The sequence below is a fragment of the Myxocyprinus asiaticus genome, chromosome 46 (genome assembly GCF_019703515.2).
Source record: "Myxocyprinus asiaticus isolate MX2 ecotype Aquarium Trade chromosome 46, UBuf_Myxa_2, whole genome shotgun sequence".
Taxonomy (NCBI): Eukaryota; Metazoa; Chordata; class Actinopteri; order Cypriniformes; family Catostomidae; genus Myxocyprinus; species Myxocyprinus asiaticus.
This window is the reverse complement of record NC_059389.1, coordinates 16,732,668-16,752,500: the sequence shown is the minus strand read 5'-3', so window position 1 is coordinate 16,752,500 and position 19,833 is coordinate 16,732,668. Positions and strand designations below refer to the sequence as shown.

Genomic DNA, 19,833 nt, shown 5'->3' with positions numbered 1-19,833 from the left:
TTTTGTGGGCAAATTGCGGCTTAACCTCTCGATTGATGTCTTTTCGGCTGGTATTGTCGACTGTTGACCGCTCCATCCCCTCACTGGGGCACAGAGGTTGGTTCTGGCAACATGACGCAGTTTAAAACGCCAATCTTAATTATAATGCGGGTCCATACCACGTGCGGCGTGTGAGAGGAGACTGTGTGTGATGCTCAAATTTTAAAATGCCACGAAGTACAGCGCAACGATTTTCCCGGAAGCACAATCGGACTCTGAGCACGGTAACTTCACTCGTCTCGCTGTTAAAGATTTTGAAATGGCTCATCATGCCATAATTCACTTGTAGGGGGATGTTGCCTAGGCAGCAAGTGCACCAGCATTCAAAGCCCCCAGCGGTCGACTTGGTCATTGCACATCCGAAGCGTTTTCAAGTTCGCAGTTCCTCTGAGTATGACGAGTATTTTGAAGAAATTATCTCATTTGTGTTTTTGCTGGTATTTTATCCAAAGAGACCAATTACAGGGACAGGCCCCCTGTGGTTCAGAGCCTCAGAGCTCAAGGTCACCGCTGACCTTATTCAGAGTAGCGCCATTTTTAATTTTTGACGGGAATGAAAACGAGGCTGAGGAATAGACTCCCATACTCGTGTTTCTTTCTTTCTTTTTTTTTTTTTTTGGTCAAGTGAAACTTTCTGGAAAGATTTTTTATTTTTCAAAGTTTCGACAACTGTACAACCCAATAAAGAGACTGTCCCTGCATCCAAAATCGTGTAGGCTACTGACCGAGTATGTACTGTATTTAATGAAGGATGCACTTCTTGGCTGGTAAAACATAACGTTCTTTAGGTATGCATGCAAGTAGTATGTATAGATTGCGGACATACTTCATCCGGGAACGTGGGCAATGTACCGTGTCGCAAATGTTACGTAAAATCAACAACTGCGAAAATCTACTCTGGTTTTATTAAACAAGCACCATTTAGGGAACAACTTTCTTGGTAAATAGGCTATATATCATTAACAGTTGAAAAGAGCCATCCAAGTCGTGATTCACCGCCGTTCTTTTAAATCCAAAGTTGACAAGCTCTCGGCTTCAGAGGTATTATGGGATCGGAAAGAATCCGCACTTCAGAATATCGCCAGAAGTTATAGATTATCTGGGAATTTCTCACTTGCTGTTTTATGAATACTGAGGATTCGGATATACTACTCCATTGGTATACTGTTTTTGGCATACTATATAGTAAGGAAGAATGGATATTCAGACACAGCTTGTATTTCTATCGCTCACAGCCGTGTTTTTATTCCCATCAATAATTAAAAATGGTGCTATGAATGAGGTCCATAGTGTCCATTAATAGTGATAATAGATGTATCAGGGTTCGAACCCACACCCATTTAGTTTTCAGCTACTAGGCCACACCGCCACCATTTCGGAGTGACATTTTGAAACATTGCTTGAAATATTTCCTTCGTACATTCTGTAAGTGTGATGTCAAATACTGTGGTGATGAAAGCCGATCCTTGAAACTAGAAAAGCCGGGTACCAGTCTGACTTGTTCAGTTTTAACGTGCGTTTAGCTAAGGCAGCTTGTGCGCAGGTAAGGTGGAGGTGAATAATTGGAAGTGGGAGGGGGGGAACTAGTCCCTTTTCCTGCCAATCCAGAAGCACAGGTCTTGTCAGGTTGAGCAACAGTTCATTTCCAAATCTCGAAACTAACCACGTAAATTGTGTGTGAAAACTGGTGGCTCCTTGAAACTCGTTCACTTGCATGTTGAGGGTATGAAGTCACAGATGTCATAAAACTCTGCATTTCTCAAGGTACAACGTGCTGAGTTTGCAGTAACTTTGAGGTGAGTCATACTTACTAGTTATGAGGAAGTGGTATGCTCCTCAACTGAGACGCTTACATTTTAAGGGAGACCCCTGGTGCTATTTTTGGGTACTGCACTGCCTTGGTATTGGTTGAAAGCCAGGTGATTTAGCTATTGTGCATGATCTGCTTGCAGCATTAGAAGCAGTCTTTTTTCTTTTTTTTTTTTTTTTTTTTTAAGACCATTGTTATTAGTCAGGTGTGGCTTCTCTCTCTCTCTCAACATTATTTAATTATACATTTTAAAGGAATCCCATGCAGCATTCTTTTAAAAGGATTAACAGATGCATAAATGGACAATAGAACTGTTAATGCCTTGCAGAATTAAAAAAAAAAAAAGAGAGAGAGAGAGAGAATCAGACAATAAGCATTTGCACAGGTTAGTTGCGTCATCCAATCTGAATATGATGTTGTTCTTTGTTTAATTGCACAGAAATGTGTCCAGGTCACATTTAGCCCAAATTCAAAAGTGTGTGTGTGTGTGTGTGTGTGTGTGTGTGTATACATGCATACATACACGCACAAAGACGCATAAGCTTTTACTTTAGTATTTTTACTTTGCATATAGAATTGTTTTCTATTTTAACCTTGTTTTTACCTCTCATGTTGCAATTTGACATGCTTATCATGACAATTAAGCATATTTTCCCCCAATTTCTCAATGTCTCCAGATGTATGTATGTATGTATGTGTATGTGTATATATACAATGATTTTTATTTTTATAAATCAACAAAGGCATTACCAGGGTTTAGATTCCAGGGGGATGGGAGGAGGTAACCTCCCCCAACAATCAAAACAAGTTCAACACCCCCAACTACCCCCGTGTGTGTGTGCACATATTTGTATTTTTCCTCTTTATTTTTTTTCACCATGAACATAGCCATGGAATATCATTATTGTAATGACAATTACATTTATTTTTCTACATTTAATGAGTATGAGGTGTGAGCTTAATCTTTATAAATGTCACAATAAAAACAAACTTTATAGTCCAAAAAATAGCTGTCAATTTCATTAAGCAAAAGGGTTAGGGTTCTTATATATATATATATATATATATGTGTATGTTTTGGTGTGAAATCACACCCTGACATGTTGTTGAGAGGTGTCATAAGATTCACTCCTTCAGAACACTTAACTTGGAATGTTGAATGAGACCGGTTTTGTCTCGTGCAACAACATGTGCTGAGCAAAGTATAGTATATTCACGATATAATTGCAATGATTTTGCTGGCAATATAAAATTCTGCAATATCGTGAAAATTGCAATGCTTGTAGAGTTTATTTTTTTTATTTTTTATTTGGCCATTGTTTCCAAAAGAGTGCATCATGAGACTAATTTCACAATCCTTCTGGGTTGCACAATTAATCAAAATAACATCAAAATCTCAGTATCGTCATTTGTGAGTTTTAAACCCCAAAAGGCTGCAATTAAATTCAATGAATACATAGTCTGTGTGTGACTGAAGCAACTGAAAAGGTTATGTGTTCTGTAATAAAGCGCTGTCAGAGCGGTTCGCATGCATTGTGAAAAAGCGCTGCAGATCCACACAGTAGTGCAATTCCAAATAGTTGCAAGCACTACAAGTTATTATACAAATCTAAAAATGGACATGGTATTACGGAAAAGGAGATGAGCGCGTTTTAACTGATTTTTAATGAGCAACATTGCAATCTGGCAAATACATACCCGCTGCATCCGAATAGTCATACTTGTAATAAATAGTATGCCAATGGAGTAGTAAGTCCGAATCCTCAGTATTCCGAAAACATTAAGTGAGAAACACTCCTCGGGAGCTTAGGCAACGTCATGTTCAAAACGCTGGATTTAAAAGAACGGCGGTGATCCGCAAGTTGGACGGCACTTTCAACTGCAAGTGATAGATATAGATAGATGGATATATACACACACCAAGAAAGATGTCCCTTGTGCTTAGATGATGCTTGTTTAACAAAAGTTGTAACCAGAGTAGATACTTTTCACGGTTATTACATCATACATCTGGGTCACGGGTCAATACCCACTCCCCCGGAGGAAGTATGTCCAAAATCTATTCATACTACTGACATGCATACCTAAAGAACGTATTGTTTTACAAGCCAAGAATTGCATCCTTCATCAAATATATATTCTGACATTATTTCAGGTGCAGGGACAGTGTTTTGCCAAAATAAAAGCACCAAGTGAAGGTGAACCAGACAGCACCTTCAGCTTTGCGCCATAATAAAAGCTCCAGGTAAAAGTAAATGCGACAAATGTATTGTTATTATACCAAGAAACAACTAAAAAATGCAATCCTTATATATATATATATAACATTTCAATTTTATATTATTTACATTTAACTAGGCTCCAAAAAGTGAGTGAACTTCTTTACACAATATTTTGGTACAAATAGGCCTAAAATGTAAGTAAATATTGCCTATTACTGTATTGGTGTATCTAAATGAAAATGACTTTATCGTTCTTGTTAATTTAGTAAAAAACTGTGGGAAAACATGCCTTCATTATTTTTAGATTTGTATTTCATGCATTGAACATTTTGAATCTACTACAGTGTAAAGTATTTTTATTTTTTTTATGCTATTTCAGAGAAAATGCATAATTATCAAGATATAAATCCAATATCGTCAATAAGCTAAAAAGATGTATAGAGAACTTTTGTAGATATATCGCCCAGCCCTACGTGCAACATGGATCACATTAGAATGCTACAGTGCACACCCATTACTGTATGTATGGGTAGTTATACTTAATTTAGACTGCCAGGTTTAGAGTTCTTGGTGATCGTTTATTTGACTTGTGCAGTGAACTGCAAGCATGAGATCGGTTGGTCTTTCTCTTAGCCAAGTTGTGATGCTGACTGAGTAGCCAGAATTAGGGCTTCATCAACCCCCCACCCTTCCCCATCTCTTCTGTCCTCCAGTGACTCAATTCATCCTCCTTTAGAACACTAAATGTGTTTGAGAATCACACAGTTATGTAATAGAGCTGCAGTCATTCATGGGGATGGGGGTGATTGTCACACAAACTTGGTTTGACATTAAAATGGAGGGAGTTTTGTGTTTCAAAACTGCTTCTGGCCAGCATTTCTAGGCACAGGTGAGGTTTTATAGAATGCACCATTTAATTTTGTTCTGAAAGTGCTTGCGTTCAAGCTTTTTCTCACTGATTGTGGATGCACAGGTTTGTGAATAACAACATTAGCCCATTCATGCTAGGTAAAAGGGACAAAGTGAATGAGATGCATTCCCCAGTGAGTGAGTGAATGTGGATTGTGCAGCTTGTGAATGTGTGAGCCCTTGTGCACTGTGAATGATGACAGTGTGACTGGCTCTTGAAGAGGCGCGGGTGGTGGGGTCTTCAAAGAGTACGCTGTCATTCATGTGACTAACACGCTTGCTGCCACGTGGCAAAACTGAGGATGCTGGGTAAAATTGCAACCCCTCGTCTATTCTCACCCCTCCTCTCTCTGTCTAAGCCTATCTCCATCCTCCCATCTCTTGCTCATCCCCTTCGTCTCTATCACTAAGAACCCCCACCCTCCCAACACCACCCCCTCCCAATTCTGTTTGTTCGCCCTCTGCGAGCCCCCACCCTCCCTTTTCTCTTCTCTGTCACGACTCTGCTCCATTTATTTATTTATATATCCTGAAAAGGAAATCTTCCATCTGGTGTTTAACATTAGTTACAATTCGCATCCCATTCCGACCAGCTATTGTTTGGAATATAGCATACGTTTAATTGGATCTCCTTGGCCTAAATTGTTTAATTCAGACTCGGAACGCTAGCACCTACCGTAAACGCAATATTTCCATTTCATTTTAAATCGTTCTAGTGTGCCAAGTTTGTTTTCATCAGCTTAGAATGTCATTTTTCAAATTCTTTGCTATAGCAATTTATTCTGCTCAAAGAACTGAGAATTTATGTGAAAGGTCTCTAGTGTCCTAGAGGCATTCATTAAAATGCCTTTTTGTACAGTATTTTACCTTTTGCATGCATGATGGGTGCTACTTTTGCACAAATCCAATGGCAAGTTCTACTGCCTCTTGTTTTCCAGTCTCCTCCTACTGCTCAGGTGTACCAAAATATACCTAGTCTATGTTTAGATGTTTTGAATTATTCCTGCCCTTTTCTGTTCTAATTAATTTTTTGCAAGAAAGAGACAGTTGCAGAGAGAACTATTGATTTTTTTCACCTCTTTTTTTGGAAACAAGCTTTTGCTGCCATTTCTGATTGCACCCTCTCACCCCCACCATTTTTTTTTTTTTAATCCACCTTTATCGGAGTATAGATTCTATTTTGGGTGCTGAACTGCTCTGGTGTGTAGTTTTCCTGCTGGCCATGTGACTGGCTTGTGCTATTTAAAGCATGATGCTGCTGCTTTGAGGGGAGTGGGCGGAGGTGTAAGCATTCTGCAGTGCTACCGAGCCAAGAACGGAACGGTTCATTCATGGAGGGGGAGAGAGATGAAGTGATGCGACAGATTGCATACAGTAGAAGCTGGTCTAAAGGTGAATGCAAAACTGCATTGCACCCCCATTTTAATTACACTAAACTGGCCTCAGATATTTTGAGTATTTGGCATGTAAGAATAACTGCAAGCACAAATTCTCTGTTCAATAATCGTCAGTCAGCTTTTTTTCCCTTGGTGTACCAAGGGCTCTACAATGAGCTGTGTTGCTGGGGGATGCAGAAAAAGAGAGAGAGAGGTTGAGCGGGTAGCATCTTGTTGGTATTCAAGTGCTGCAGCTGTTCCAGACGAGGCAGCTATTTTTACTCACCCAGCTGCTTTTTTTTTTTAGTGCAGGAATACGGAGTCTGATCAGGGCCAATGCGCCTGTGCAGCTCCATATTTCTGAACGCACTGTTCGTAAATGTACCCAAGCATGAATGTTCGTTTCAAGAGGGGCGAGTAGCTCCTCCTGGGTCTCTTCATTCTTATTTAATTGGAAGGTCTGATGCTTTTAACCATTAGAAATCTCCTGACTGTTTCTGAAAGGTGTAGCAGCATCTAGATAAACTGGTCTTTTCATGATTCCATCTGACCCTCGTCTATATAAACGCATAATACAGATTTTGTGTACAAATTATAAGCATCTCCGGTCAAGCATCAATGCTTCTTGTAACGTTCATGTGGCTGCTTACATGCATATTCGTGGTTTGTCACAGTCGTATGGCTCACGTCATGGGAATTAAGTCCTGCTCGTAGGTGTAGGTGTTTCTGTGGAACAGACTTTGGTTTTGATGGTTGGCAGTCCATTTTATGATATCTTGTGTATCCATCACAGTGTCAGGGTTGTGGTAGAGCGGAACTGGTCCCCGGTTATATGGGACTAGATTTTGATTGGTCAATATGGATTTTAGATAAATTTTGATGCTCGTTGACGGTGAAAAGGATGTAGCGATGGATGAGGTGCCAAAAGTGCCCACCACATTTCTATGTCTATTCTCACTTGTAATTCTGTGAATTGCCCCCAAGCCCTTTTTGCTTTGTGTTTGAGACATTCTGATGTATGTGCACACACGCACAATTGTCTAAGTGTGGAATTCTCAACATGATGTCATGATAACTTGTAGTTATTTGTACAAGATGGCGCAATCGTAAGGTATGGTACAACTTGGCTTGTACAAAAATGTATGACTTTAATTCCCATAGACACTAAACCAATCGACAAACAAACAATTTTAAATCGCTACAAAATGGGCATTACATTTTAGCTAGCCTCCTATCCAACAATTAATTTAAGAAGGGAAACACCCTTTCCATATTTATGTGAATAACCTGTAATGCACTTCCCTCGTCTCGTTCCAAACTCCTTATGATATTAAAATAACATTTGTTAGGTTTGGGTAAGGGGTCAGGTTCCTTCATGGTTAGGTGTAGGTTTGGCATTTGGGTTAGGGTTTAAACAGGAAAAGTAGGCAAAAAAAATTTCTCTATGGGAGTAAAAGTGTTCTTCTAAATCTCGTACTATTGCCACCCGTACTTGTCATGAGACCGGATTGGAATTCCTGAAGGTTTGAAGCACCTACCTGAACTTCTCCAGAATGAAGCCCATGTTCATGTCATGACCTGATGGTCTCATTTCTCTTTATGATGTTTGCCTAATGCTCCAGTATTACAAGGATGTTTCTTAAAGCACATGTCTACTGAATTTACTCTTCATTTCAACGGATCAAGTTACATTACCATTTATTAAATAAAGGAAGCAACTGTAGACTTGGGTTATGAGCTCTATGCTGTTAAGCTTAACTATGGATTGCAGAGCTTTTAGATGACCTACAGAATGTCCAAACTTGGGTTCTCCACCTCTCAGTTTCTACTACCGCATTCTCTAATGAAATTCTGAAAATTGTTTCCCAATCCCTCTTGGTACAAGTGTGCTGGTGTTATATGCACGCATGCACAATTGTCTGAAACATGGAATTCTACGACCTGTATCTGTATCCTATCAAATGAAGTATGTGAACATTAACTTGGGTTATGAGATCTTTGCTCTTCTGATTATAAACCTACAGCTTCTATGGTACTGTAGTTTAGCGCCCATTGAGGCTTTTATGATGAAGCGCTTCATTCTTTGGATGAGTTAGAAAACCGCTTGTGAATCACATCAGCCTCTTTGTCCCTTCTCTTTCAATCTCGTATTCTCTCTCTCTCTCTACCCACATCTGACTTTGCGCAGTCTCCCATTTACCCCCCCCCCCCCCCCTTCTGGTTTCTATTTTTAGCAGCCCCCAGGATCCCTCCTCACCCCTCCTGTGCTGTCGTGCTCTACAGACGTCATAACCCCCCTCATCTTCTCTTCCCCCACAGCCCTGTTCTTGCAAATGACCACTGCCCATGCCTCACTTTGATCAGCCATCCCAAATTGTCTTCATACTTATTTTTTTTTATATTTTCTTTTGTTTCTATGTGTGCATATACATTTTATAAAACTGGAGCATCTTGGGAAATAGAGATGGGCTGATTATTGTTGCAGGTTGAAGTGTTTAACTCTTCTTTAGTACTGGGTTTAGTTTAATTAAAATTAATCAATATTGTCAGGGTTTTGGGTCAATATGAATAAACAATTCCACAAAAAAGCAAGATTTGATAATGGAATGTGTCTAGGAACCTCACTCATGCCGACCACTTTCGTCTTGGTGGAATCTCCTGTTTAGCTTTGTCTCTCACAAAAATACTTTGAGATTATGTGACTGGCCTATTTAGTCTTAACACAGAAGTCAGTTGCTATTCAGCAAACTCATAGCCTTTTTAGATGGCAGTTTTGCAGGTGTGGGGTTGTTTTTGTTCATACCTGTTTGCCCAGCTTACCGTGTGTGTGTGTGTGATTTTGATGCCGCAAACACTGATCCTGTCTCTTTCTCGTTTTTCCAGTTGTGACGGGAGCCACAGATGGGATTGGGAAATCCTATGCGGAGGAGGTAAGGGTTTCTCTTATTTATCTCTTCGCTCCACGGAAAGCACGGTGACTCATCACAAGACAGAGGTTTTACTCAGAGGCCAAGAGAAGGAGGGTGACTAGAAGACTGCTGGCGGAAAAAGACCCGTTACATCACGTAACTTGTAGAGTTAAAAGCAGCAGATCTTTTAGGCTAATTTTGACTTTTTCTAAATTAACGTCAAGCTGAAGTGTAATTTCGGTGCCACTTCCGTCACCAAATGGTATTGCAAAAATAAAGACCTCTTTCAAACACTCCCCCTGTATACCATTGGTTGCACAAGCCCCAAACACACGCCATTGGTTAATTCAATGTTGTTGCCTCATGCTGGGCAACAGTGTTTACACTTTTGGGGGAGTCGATCTATAAATGGTTTACTTGCAGTTCTTTCCATATTAAACTGGGATAGGAGAAAGTATTTAACATTGAATAATTACATACTTCCATTAGTTACGTTACTCCATAATGTTTTTGCACCAATTTTGGGAAGCGTGGAATTCTCTGACCATGTATCTGTATCCTATCAAATCAAGGATGTGAACATTAACTTGTGTTATGAGATCTTTGCTCTTCTGATTATAAACCTACAGCTTCTAAGGTATGGTAGTTTAGCGCCCATTGAGGCTTTTATGATGAGGCGCTTCATTCTTTGGATGAGTTAGAAAACTGCTTGTGAATCACATCAGCCTCTTTGTCCCTTCTCTCTTTCGATCTCGTATTCTCTCTTACTCTCTATCCATATCTGACTTTGCGCAGTCTCCCATTCCTACAGATGCTTTGCATTTCTGTTATGAAGTAATTCTAAATTTTTCTCTTTTCAGCTTGCTCAACGAGGGTTCTCCATGATGCTCATCAGCCGCTCCCAAGAGAAGCTTGACGACGTGGCAAAGTTTCTTGGTGTGGTGTGTGTGTGATCAAACCGCAGAGCTCCTTTCTGTGAATGACAGACAGTTCTCCTGATGTTAATGAAACATTAAACATTATTTTTAGCCCTGGCCTGAGAGGCAAGGTAGGGGGTCTGGTTCGCTGCTTGGGCAGAGAGCTGATGCAGCCTGGCAGGGGTACACAGTCAAAGGTGCATGCACGACATTTCTCAGAATAAGGCTGAAACCGCAGAACTGCTGCTCACTGGATTTTGTTTTATTTTTTATTTTATTTAAATTTTTTTTTTTGCCACCATTCTGAGTAAACTAGAGACTGTTATGTGTGAAAATACCAGGAGATCAGCAGTTACAGAAATACTCAAACCAGCCCGTCTGGCACCAACAATCATGCCTCGATCTAAATCACTGAGATCAAATTTGTTCCCCATTCTGATGGTTGATGTGAACATTAACTGAAGCTCCTGACCCATATCTGCATGATTTTATCCATTGCACTGCAGCCACATGATTGACTGATTAGATAAGTGTGTGAAATAAGTAGATGTACAGGTATATACTGAAAATGTGTGTCTAATCAAACTCTAAGGTATTTTGGTGCCAATTCATCTGTCACTTGGTAAAAGCTAGCCAAATTGGTCAGATGCCAACATGGGCAGGTTGTATGACATGCCCTCATCCTCAAAAACAATAAACAAAACTGTGAAAGAAAATGTGACAGACTACTTTAAAATATGAGTAACTGGTTTGGTATTATGTTTTGGGTTATTCATGTATCTTAGTTGGTGTGAATGGATCAGGAAAGGCTAAAAGAATGTGAAGGGGTGTGTTTTGCTTTGGGTTTTTTTCTCTCCTTACTGAGGAAAGCAGTAGTACAGCCTCGCAGTGTGTACTGAATAATGAAGTAACAATGCCTTAATTGTCTCTTAAATCATCCGCTAACATTAGCTCATGATTAGCTCCTGCACAGTAATCAACTCAAATGATTCTTCTGAAATGCTAGTACACCTTGTCAGTAATCCGTTAAGCTTTTCTTGGACACATTGTTTTTGTGCTATCACATGCTGTTATCACAATCACTTTTGCTGCAAAGCTTCTTAGCTGTTAGATACAGAGATGACACTCGTTGTACCTGGAAAGAGGCTCAAAAACTACCCAAGCCTGCCAGCGTAATGGTAATGCCGGAAACCCACAGAAAGTAGGGGGGTTTGGCTAGTCAGGAGCCAGGGTGTTATTTGCCAAACCTGGCTCTCATAACTCACATTTGCACCGACTGCCCTTCATCCAGAGGGTTAGCAGTCACCAAGACCAGTATCCCCAAAACCTCCTGTTTATACAGCATTCTGACGCACAACAAAGGGGGAAAAAAACTTTGTTGTATTCAGTATGCCTCTGTTCTGAAGCATCTTTTTGTTAAGATAGCACTTTGAACAACCGCTCCTCACTGCAAGACTTGAGAGGAAATTTCCTTTAACTCACTGGAACAGTGTTTAGATAAATGAGCCTTTGGACAATAAATTCTAATTGCTGCTGGCACCTCGAAGCAGCGGAGGGGAGGGAAGTCTAGGAAGTTCCACGGAAAGTATTTGTTTTGGTACATAGCACCCCCTGCCGGCCAAAAGGCACAGTGTTTTGGTGCATGGCAAAGTTCCAGCGAAGCTATTTTTAGAACATCAGCAATAGCTGGGATGCCTGATCTTGGACAGATTTCCTGAATGCCAATATTAGGTCTGCAGCTGGTTTGTGTTTCAGCATTTTTCTGAGGGAATGGATTTAAAGGAGTCATGACATTTTCTTTTTTTTTCTTTTTTTTTTCTTTTCTTGATGTTCGCTTATAATATTGGTAAAGGTGATTTACAAAAAAAGTCATTTGTAAAACACTATAATTTTCCACCCTTATTCTGACCCCCCTGTCAGAAACGCTCTGTTTTGGTGCTGCCTCTCCATTAAGACTTGACAGTAAATGCCAAATGTGTTGTTGTGGAGGCGGTCAGATGCAATTGTGTACCACAGTGAGACATCACAATGTGGATCAAGTAGAGAATGAGACATTTTGGCAGCTTGGTTTCAACAAACGCTCATTTTGCAGTGAAGAGGAAGTTTTGAGTTCTGAAACTTACAGTATGTTTTTATAGTAAAGTGACATTTTATATGTCAAAAGATCAAGGACAGTATGATTCCTCATGTCATGACCCCTTTAAATGGATTGTTGAAGATGTTAACGCTATCAAATGTGATTTTAATGTCCAATTTTATGTCCCAATCTACAGAAAGCACATATAAAGTGGAAACAAAGACCATTGCAGTGGACTTTGGTCAGATTGACATCTATCCTAAAATTGAAAAGGGTCTTTCTGGACTGGAAATTGGAGTTCTTGGTGAGTTTCTTCCTCATTTATATTTACAAGCCTCATGTTGTTCCTAACCAGTATGACTGACTGACTTTCTTTTGTGGAACACAAAAGATGATTTTGGGCAAAAGGATGGCCTCAGTCACCATTCACTTTCATTGTATGTAAAATAAATAAATAAAGCAATGAAAGTGAATGGTGACTGAGATTGTCAGTTGCTAACATTCTGTCTAACATCTCCTTTTGTGTTCCTAAATTTTGTGGTGAAACATGGATGACATTGATTCATTATTTCCTGTCAGTGTTTGAGACTTTTATTTCGTCTGATCATTCAGAAGGGCTTGTTTTCTCCTGAAATCGTGATTGTTTTCATTTATTTATTTGAAATGGCTCTGTCTCTCCCTAGTGGTGATTTCTGGAACATGCTCACTTGACACTTATAAACTCTGATCATAATAGGATGTGTTTTATTTTATTTTTATTTATTTATTTATTTTTTAATTTTTATTCTATTCCTTGTTCCTAATAGTTAATAATGTGGGCATCTCTTATCCCTACCCTGAGTTCTTCCTGCACATCCCTGATCTGGAAAACGTAAGTAACTATGTCTGAAATACTTCGTATTACTAGCTATGCAGCTGTTTAGGAATATTCACTAAATATTCATTATTTGTTTTCCTTCCCTCTTTCCCAGTTCATCAACACCATGATCAATGTCAACATTACCTCAGTGTGCCAAGTAAGTCATGACTGATTTATAAACAGCTTGGGCTGCTAAATGGTTTCGGAAATACTCATTTAGATTTTTACGTTTTAAATTTGAAATTTTTACATTTAAAAGTGCTGCAATGTGACTGCTTTGATCTACTCCTCCTGTTGTACCTGTTCACTTTCCCTGTTTTGCTGATCTCCACCAATGCTGCCTGTGCTCGCCACCCACGCATTTTCTCTCTCTCTCTCTCTCTCTCTCTCTCTCTCTCTCTCACTCTCTCATATACAGGAATTATATTATTGTAGCATGTCTGATTTTAATGTTGTCTCAAGTCAGTTTTTTTTTTTTTTTTTTTTGCCCTTGAGTCTTTGACTTGCTCCCTTTTCTTTTATTAGATGACTCGTCTGGTGCTGCCCAGAATGGAGGCAAGGTGAGTCCTTGGATTAAACTATAACTTGCATATTTAAGTAACACGAACAGCTAACTTGACAGGAATTCCAAACACAAGTACTGTCATTAAAAGGGAATTCAATGCAGCTTTTAAGTGTTTTTTTTTTTTTTTTTGTTGTTGTTGTTTTTTTCTTTTGAGTGCTGCTACCCTCCTGTTTCCCCACTCTGTGTGAAATTAAAAAGCAAAAGTTCCCTGATCTGATTGGCTGCTGCAAAGTCATGTGAAACTCTAAAGCCAATAACAGAGCTGGGCAAATTTTGTACAAATAGGTTCAGCCCTCTGCACTTGCCAGCACTCTACTGTGGCTGCAGGGGTACTGCATGAGAAAGCTGGTGCCATGGCAACACACATGGCTACCATCATTAGACATGTGTTAAAGTGAAGTACAGGGTGACGGTCTCTTGTTGGACTCTCACCTTATTTTATTTTTTTCTATCAAGTTAAGGAAATATGACAAGTCAATGTCAAAAAATAATTGAATTTTTCTTTTCAGAGCAAAAGGTGTCATCCTCAACATCTCTTCTGCTAGTGGCATGTTCCCTCTTCCACTGCTGACCATCTACTCCTCCACTAAGGCAAGTATTTTCACCCAGTTGATTTACAACAAAACTGTGTTTTAAAAAGTTTTTCAAGTAATTGTAGAGCTTGGTCTTAAAGTAGATCTAAAGTTGTCTGAGGTTGATTGTTATTTGACACTGGTACTCTTTCTACAGGCTTTTATGGACTTTTTCTCACAAGGGCTTCACGCAGAGTACAAGTGTAAAGGAATCATCATCCAGGTGAGAATTCCTTTTTTTTTTTTTTTTTTTTTTTTTTTTTAAAAAGTCAACATGAAACTGTGTTCACAACCCAAAATTTCCAAAGTAAATGTATGGAAGTCTGTCTCTGCCATGTCAAATAATAAAAAAAGTCTTGTGTGCTGGATTTTATTTTTTATTATTTGTCATGGCAGAAACGTGCTTCTATAGAAATGTGATCTGCAACAAGGAAAGATGTTGGATGGAACTTGATTTATTTATTTTTATTTTTTTTAATTCATCTTTAATTGGTTGGATCATGAAAAGTGATCCAATGTCAGGTGGTTAAAGGGAAGGGGTTCAAAAATAAGAGGGCTTGGTGACAATCTGAAAAATAAAATCATTGTAGAGGCAGAGCAAGTTACCTTTTTGATGAAAGATAACAAAATGTGTGGGTTTTTTTTTTTTTTTTTTTGATGTGGCAAAAACAGGCTTCCATAGAAATGTAATCTTTAAGGAAAGATGTAGGATTGGACTTGATTGTATAATTTTTTTAAATTTATTGGTTCGCAATAAGTGGTTTCTATATGTCAGGTGAAAATAAGAGGGCTGAAATGAAAAATACAATTGCTGTAGAGGCGGAGCAAGTTAATGCATTTTTGATGAAAGTTTACAAAACACTTTTTTTTTTTTTTTTTGTCTTTTGGAATTACAAACTCAAGACATTCCATCTCAAAGACTTGTGTGTTGTTGGTTTTTTTACATGGCAGAAACAGGCTTCAATAGAAATGTAATCTTCAAGGAAAGATGTAGGAATGGACTTGATTGTATCCATTTTTAATGGACCCTTTTCACACTTTTGCATTCGCGAAGCGGAAGTTGTCATAGTTGGGTAAACTATGGTGGCGATCGGGAAGAATGGTAATAACCAGTGCCACTACAGTGTTCCTATTTGCACAAATTCTAAAAGAAAACATCTGGATTTTTTTTCCCCATGAATTTCCAAAAGATGCTGAACTTTGTACGAGCTTGGTGGGTTCAGGCAATTAAATGCAAAGGAGATAACTTATTAAACGAGGAAGCACATTCGTCTGTGCACAGTATTTTCAAGATGAGGACTTGCAGCAGTTGGTCACTGGTGGAATTGTGAAACACTTTGAAATCTGAGCTGTACCGTCACGGTTTCAGTGGAACGAATACACATCACAACCGAAATGAATGTGTGTGTGTGTGTGTGTTTGACACGGTTAGAAGTTGGATGGAACGGGACATGGGTGTCTCTACTCCTTCACATCCTGCTTTGCCCCCATCAGGTATTTGTTTCACCAAGTACAACTCCGTTTAGTTTTTATTTTATTTTTATTTTTTTTTGCAATTTATGGTGACAGATTTGTAGATTAATACAGAAATACGTGCCTGCTGATTTAACGCACAACCTCTTAATAATAATTTTATTTTTATTGTATTTGTGCAGATAACCCTCAAAACAACTTTTAACCTTTGTTGAATTTAGATTTAACCGTTGATGGAGACGTTAATCGCCAAACATAAATGCAGGCAAAACTTTTTAAGGGCTGTGAAAACATACACCTCGGCAGCGGCCATAATTGCGTTTACCCAACTATGACGACTTCCGCTTCGCGAATGTGGAATTGTGTAAAGGGTCCACTGATTGGATCGCAAAATGTGGTTAATGGGAAGGGTTTAAAAATAAGGGGGCTTGGTGACATCAGACGAAAAATAAAATCGTTGTAGAGGCAGAGCAAGTTATTACGTTTTTGATGAAGGATTACAAAACACAATTTTCTTTTGGAATAACAAGCTCTCAAGATGTTCCATATCCAAATAAAGACTTGTGTTTAGCGCAGAGCAAGTTGTTCCGTTTTTGATGAAAGATTACGAGAACACTTTTGTCTTTGAAATAAAATGCACTCATGAATCATGCACAGTATGAACGTTTACTTAAGTAAATGGGTCACTTTTGATTCCTCGAAGTTGTTAACTTCAAGATTTCTTTGCTTGGAGCTGACAGATATAGTAAAGTTGTAATCTTTCAGGCCAAATCCAAAGGCCTAAGCATGCATTTTGACATCAAATGTCTTTGTTCCTATTGTAGAGCGTGCTACCTTTCTTTGTGGCGACCAAGATGACGAAGATCAGGAAGCCAACTCTGGACAAGCCCACGCCTGAACGCTACGTAGCTGCTGAACTGACCACCGTGGGACTGCAGGACCGAACCAATGGCTATTTCCCTCACGCCGTCATGGTAAGACATTCATCTTCAACCGAACGTTTTATTTCTATAAAAGGCCTTAAAACCCTTAGATGTCCCCTTAAAGGTAGTTACCTAGTTATCTACCGACTATGTTTTCACCCTGGTTCTTGTCCCATGTGTTCTGCAGGGCTGGGTGATAACTGTCTTGGCCCCCATCAAGCTGGTCCTCTACTTGGGTCTGTGCCTGAACAAGTCCCAGCGCGGTGGCTATCTCAGGAGGAGAAAGCTGCGATAGTTTGAGGACATTGTGTGACTGAGAGATTAAATGGAAATAAAATGCGACCAAATGTTTTACAGAATGTATGTGCTGAGATTTGAGATTCAGTAGTGATTCTTAATGTTGAATCTTTGAAGTGTGTCCTCTTATAAATATACTTTTTTCAATAATGTTGTTTGTATGTCTTATGTTTTTGAATGAATGTCTAGACACTGCTGACGTTCCACAATGACTCACTGAGAATGAAAAGTTGCTGAAAATAATGACTTCTCTTGACTTGTTAGTTGCCTGGAATGGTGGACGTATAGTTTTCTGTATTGGGTGAAAAGTGTTATATTGTTGCAGGAAGGGCTTTGTTGCCACTGCTGTTGTAAGCAGAGGGATATTGATGTGGTGGTAGAATTTTATATTTATTGAAATTGATGTCTTTTTTTTTTTTTTTTTTACCTGGACTGTTAACTTAACTGCCAATAACTATTTTGCAATTGTGCCTTTTTTCCTTCTAATAAGTGATAAATGGGGGCTGGCCTTTTTATAATTTAGCATATTGAAGAAAATCTATGGTGGCTATTTCTGAATCTTGCTCTGTTGTACTCTATCCAAATGAAACCAGAGGTCTGAATAAGGTGGTGTTTTTTTTTTTTTTTTTTTGTACATTGGCCTTTTCAGGCTTAAAGTTTACCTGTCAGCCTTGGTGTATTTAAAACCTGTGTGCCTTTTTTATACTGTAGGATTTGAAGTTGTTCACATTTATTGAAAGGAGATCTTTGCTATCTGTTTGTATGCAGACCTAATGCACAGTTATATGCTAACCATGTAGAATAATATCGCTAATTGTCTGTGATTCATTCATGGACTTATTTGAGGAATACCTCCACATTTTAGATCTCTGTATGATTGTTTTCGGAGCAATGTCAGTCAAGTTGAAATGTCCAGGTGGTTGAACCTCATTGGTTGCCTCTGGTTTATAACTTGGAATGTGCTCATTCCAGACATATCGAAGAGTGGAACACAATGTACTGCTTACTCAGGCGTAACAATCTTAAATACTTGTTTGTTAATAAAATTACTTTTCTGTAATGATTTTGTATTTATCCTTTTTAATAAATGAATGTTTATAAAATACTTGATGTTATGAAATGCCAAATGTGATCGAAATGAACAGAAATTTTTTATCCTTTTTCTAAAGTGGTTATTTTGTGAATGTAACTTAATTTGTTACCCAAAAAGCATCTTGTCTCAAGCTTTTGCCTAAGTTGACAAATTTTGCCCTATTACTTTTGTCCCTATATTTACATGATATCACTTTAACCCCACTGATGGCCTTTTACCCCAAACGCTCCCCAGCCACCTTTTATTTTTTATTTTTATAAAAAAACAACCTTCCGTTATTTCTTTTCACACAAATTATGTTGCTCCATTAATGTTTAATAAAAAGATATTTTTTTTTTATCTTGATACTTTGATACCAGAAAAAGCAAATTTTCTTTAAGGTGTGCTTTAACCTTGTTGTACCCTACTATTTAGTAATACTATTAATAATATATAGAATTTTATAAAATCATGTTATAAAATCAACTGTGTTCAATGAAACTGAGGTTCTAAAATACAGAGGCAGTTAAAAAGCCTTTTTATTTGAACAAAAATACAGTTAGTCTACATGGAAAATTTTCTATCAATATTGAAACACATGGACAGTCTCATGTCTCTCTCACCCCAACCACCCATATTACCCTGAGGGAAAGAGGTGGGAAATGTTCAACTAAACTCATTCACCCACCAGAATATTTCACATTTTGTTTCTGTTACGCCCACCCATTATAACACCTTGAATGTTTATCTCTCTTCACAGAACTGAACATACAAATCTTTAAATTATTAAATTCACTACATTTAATTTCTCTACATTGAAGGACTAATTCACAAATGTTACATTCCCTCCCCTATAAACTAATCTTTATTCTCATCTGACCACATTGTTATTATTACTATTCAATTTTGCAACAACTGACCTCAAGGTGGAACGTTCAAACTTTTTTCAAACAGTTTTACAGCTTTTCCCAACTTTTTGTCCTCCTAAACAACTTCAACTTGAAGTTTCACAAGCAGCTTTTTGGTAATTTTCTGATGTGTACTTTTGTTAAAGGAACAGTTCACCCAAAAATGAAAATTATCTCAACATTTATTCACCCTCATGCCATCCCAGATGTGTATGACTTTCTTTCCTCTGCAGAACACAAACTAAGATTTTTAGAAGAATATTCCAGCTCTGTAGGTCCATACAATGCAAGTGAATGGTGACCAGAACTTTTAAGGTCCAAAAAGCACATAACGGCAGCAGAAAAGTAATCCATTAGTTTTCCAATGGTTAAATTCATGTTTTCAGAAGCAATCTGGTGTGGGTGGGTGTGTGTGTGTGTGTGGGGTGGGGGGTGAGGGGGGCAGCTCAATATTTAAGTCCTTTTTTCTATAAATATCCACTTTCACATTTTTTCACATTTTGAAAGATATTTTGAGAGAGAATTATGGTAATATATATATATATATATATATATATATATATATATATATATACATATATATATTATTTCTTATTTTTATTTTTATTTTATAAATAAATAAATAGGTGCTTTTATGAGTGATTTCAGAGCTTGGACAGCCACAAACACGATCCTCACATCCCTCAATCATGTGTTTCACGGATGAAAAATAAATAAATCATACTGCTTTTGAACGACGAGGGTGAGTAAATGATGGCAGAAAGGTTAGTTTTTATTTCGTTGGTTATTAAAGTTTGTCAGTATCATTAATCAAGTGTAAATTATTGTCCAGAGGTCCTGACACAGGGTAGACGTCGCTGTCTTGTGATACTTGTTAATTTTTTCAGCGCTGGCCAGGACGGGCC

At 38.4% G+C, this 19,833-nt stretch overlaps 1 protein-coding gene across 2 annotated transcripts in view; it reads left to right on the top strand.

The window, feature by feature from the left end:
- The window catches only part of LOC127436133 (very-long-chain 3-oxoacyl-CoA reductase-A-like), a 19,029-nt gene extending 976 nt beyond the window's left edge, over positions 1-18,053 (top strand). Inside the window, exons 2-12 of one of the 2 annotated variants that reach the window (XR_007896333.1) lie at positions 9,240-9,286; positions 10,126-10,201; positions 12,456-12,563; positions 13,066-13,130; positions 13,231-13,275; positions 13,644-13,678; positions 14,193-14,274; positions 14,413-14,478; positions 16,553-16,702; positions 16,839-17,011; positions 17,138-18,053. Coding sequence is in view for 1 of the 2 variants with exons in the window: in XM_051690080.1 (XP_051546040.1) it covers positions 9,240-9,286; positions 10,126-10,201; positions 12,456-12,563; positions 13,066-13,130; positions 13,231-13,275; positions 13,644-13,678; positions 14,193-14,274; positions 14,413-14,478; positions 16,553-16,702; positions 16,839-16,946 (782 nt within the window). In the remaining variant the exon portion in view is untranslated. Of the gene's footprint in view, positions 1-9,239; positions 9,287-10,125; positions 10,202-12,455; positions 12,564-13,065; positions 13,131-13,230; positions 13,276-13,643; positions 13,679-14,192; positions 14,275-14,412; positions 14,479-16,552; positions 16,703-16,838 lie in introns of both variants that reach the window. The other variant, XM_051690080.1, reaches the window with a different exon arrangement.
- The last annotated feature ends 1,780 nt before the right edge of the window (positions 18,054-19,833 follow it).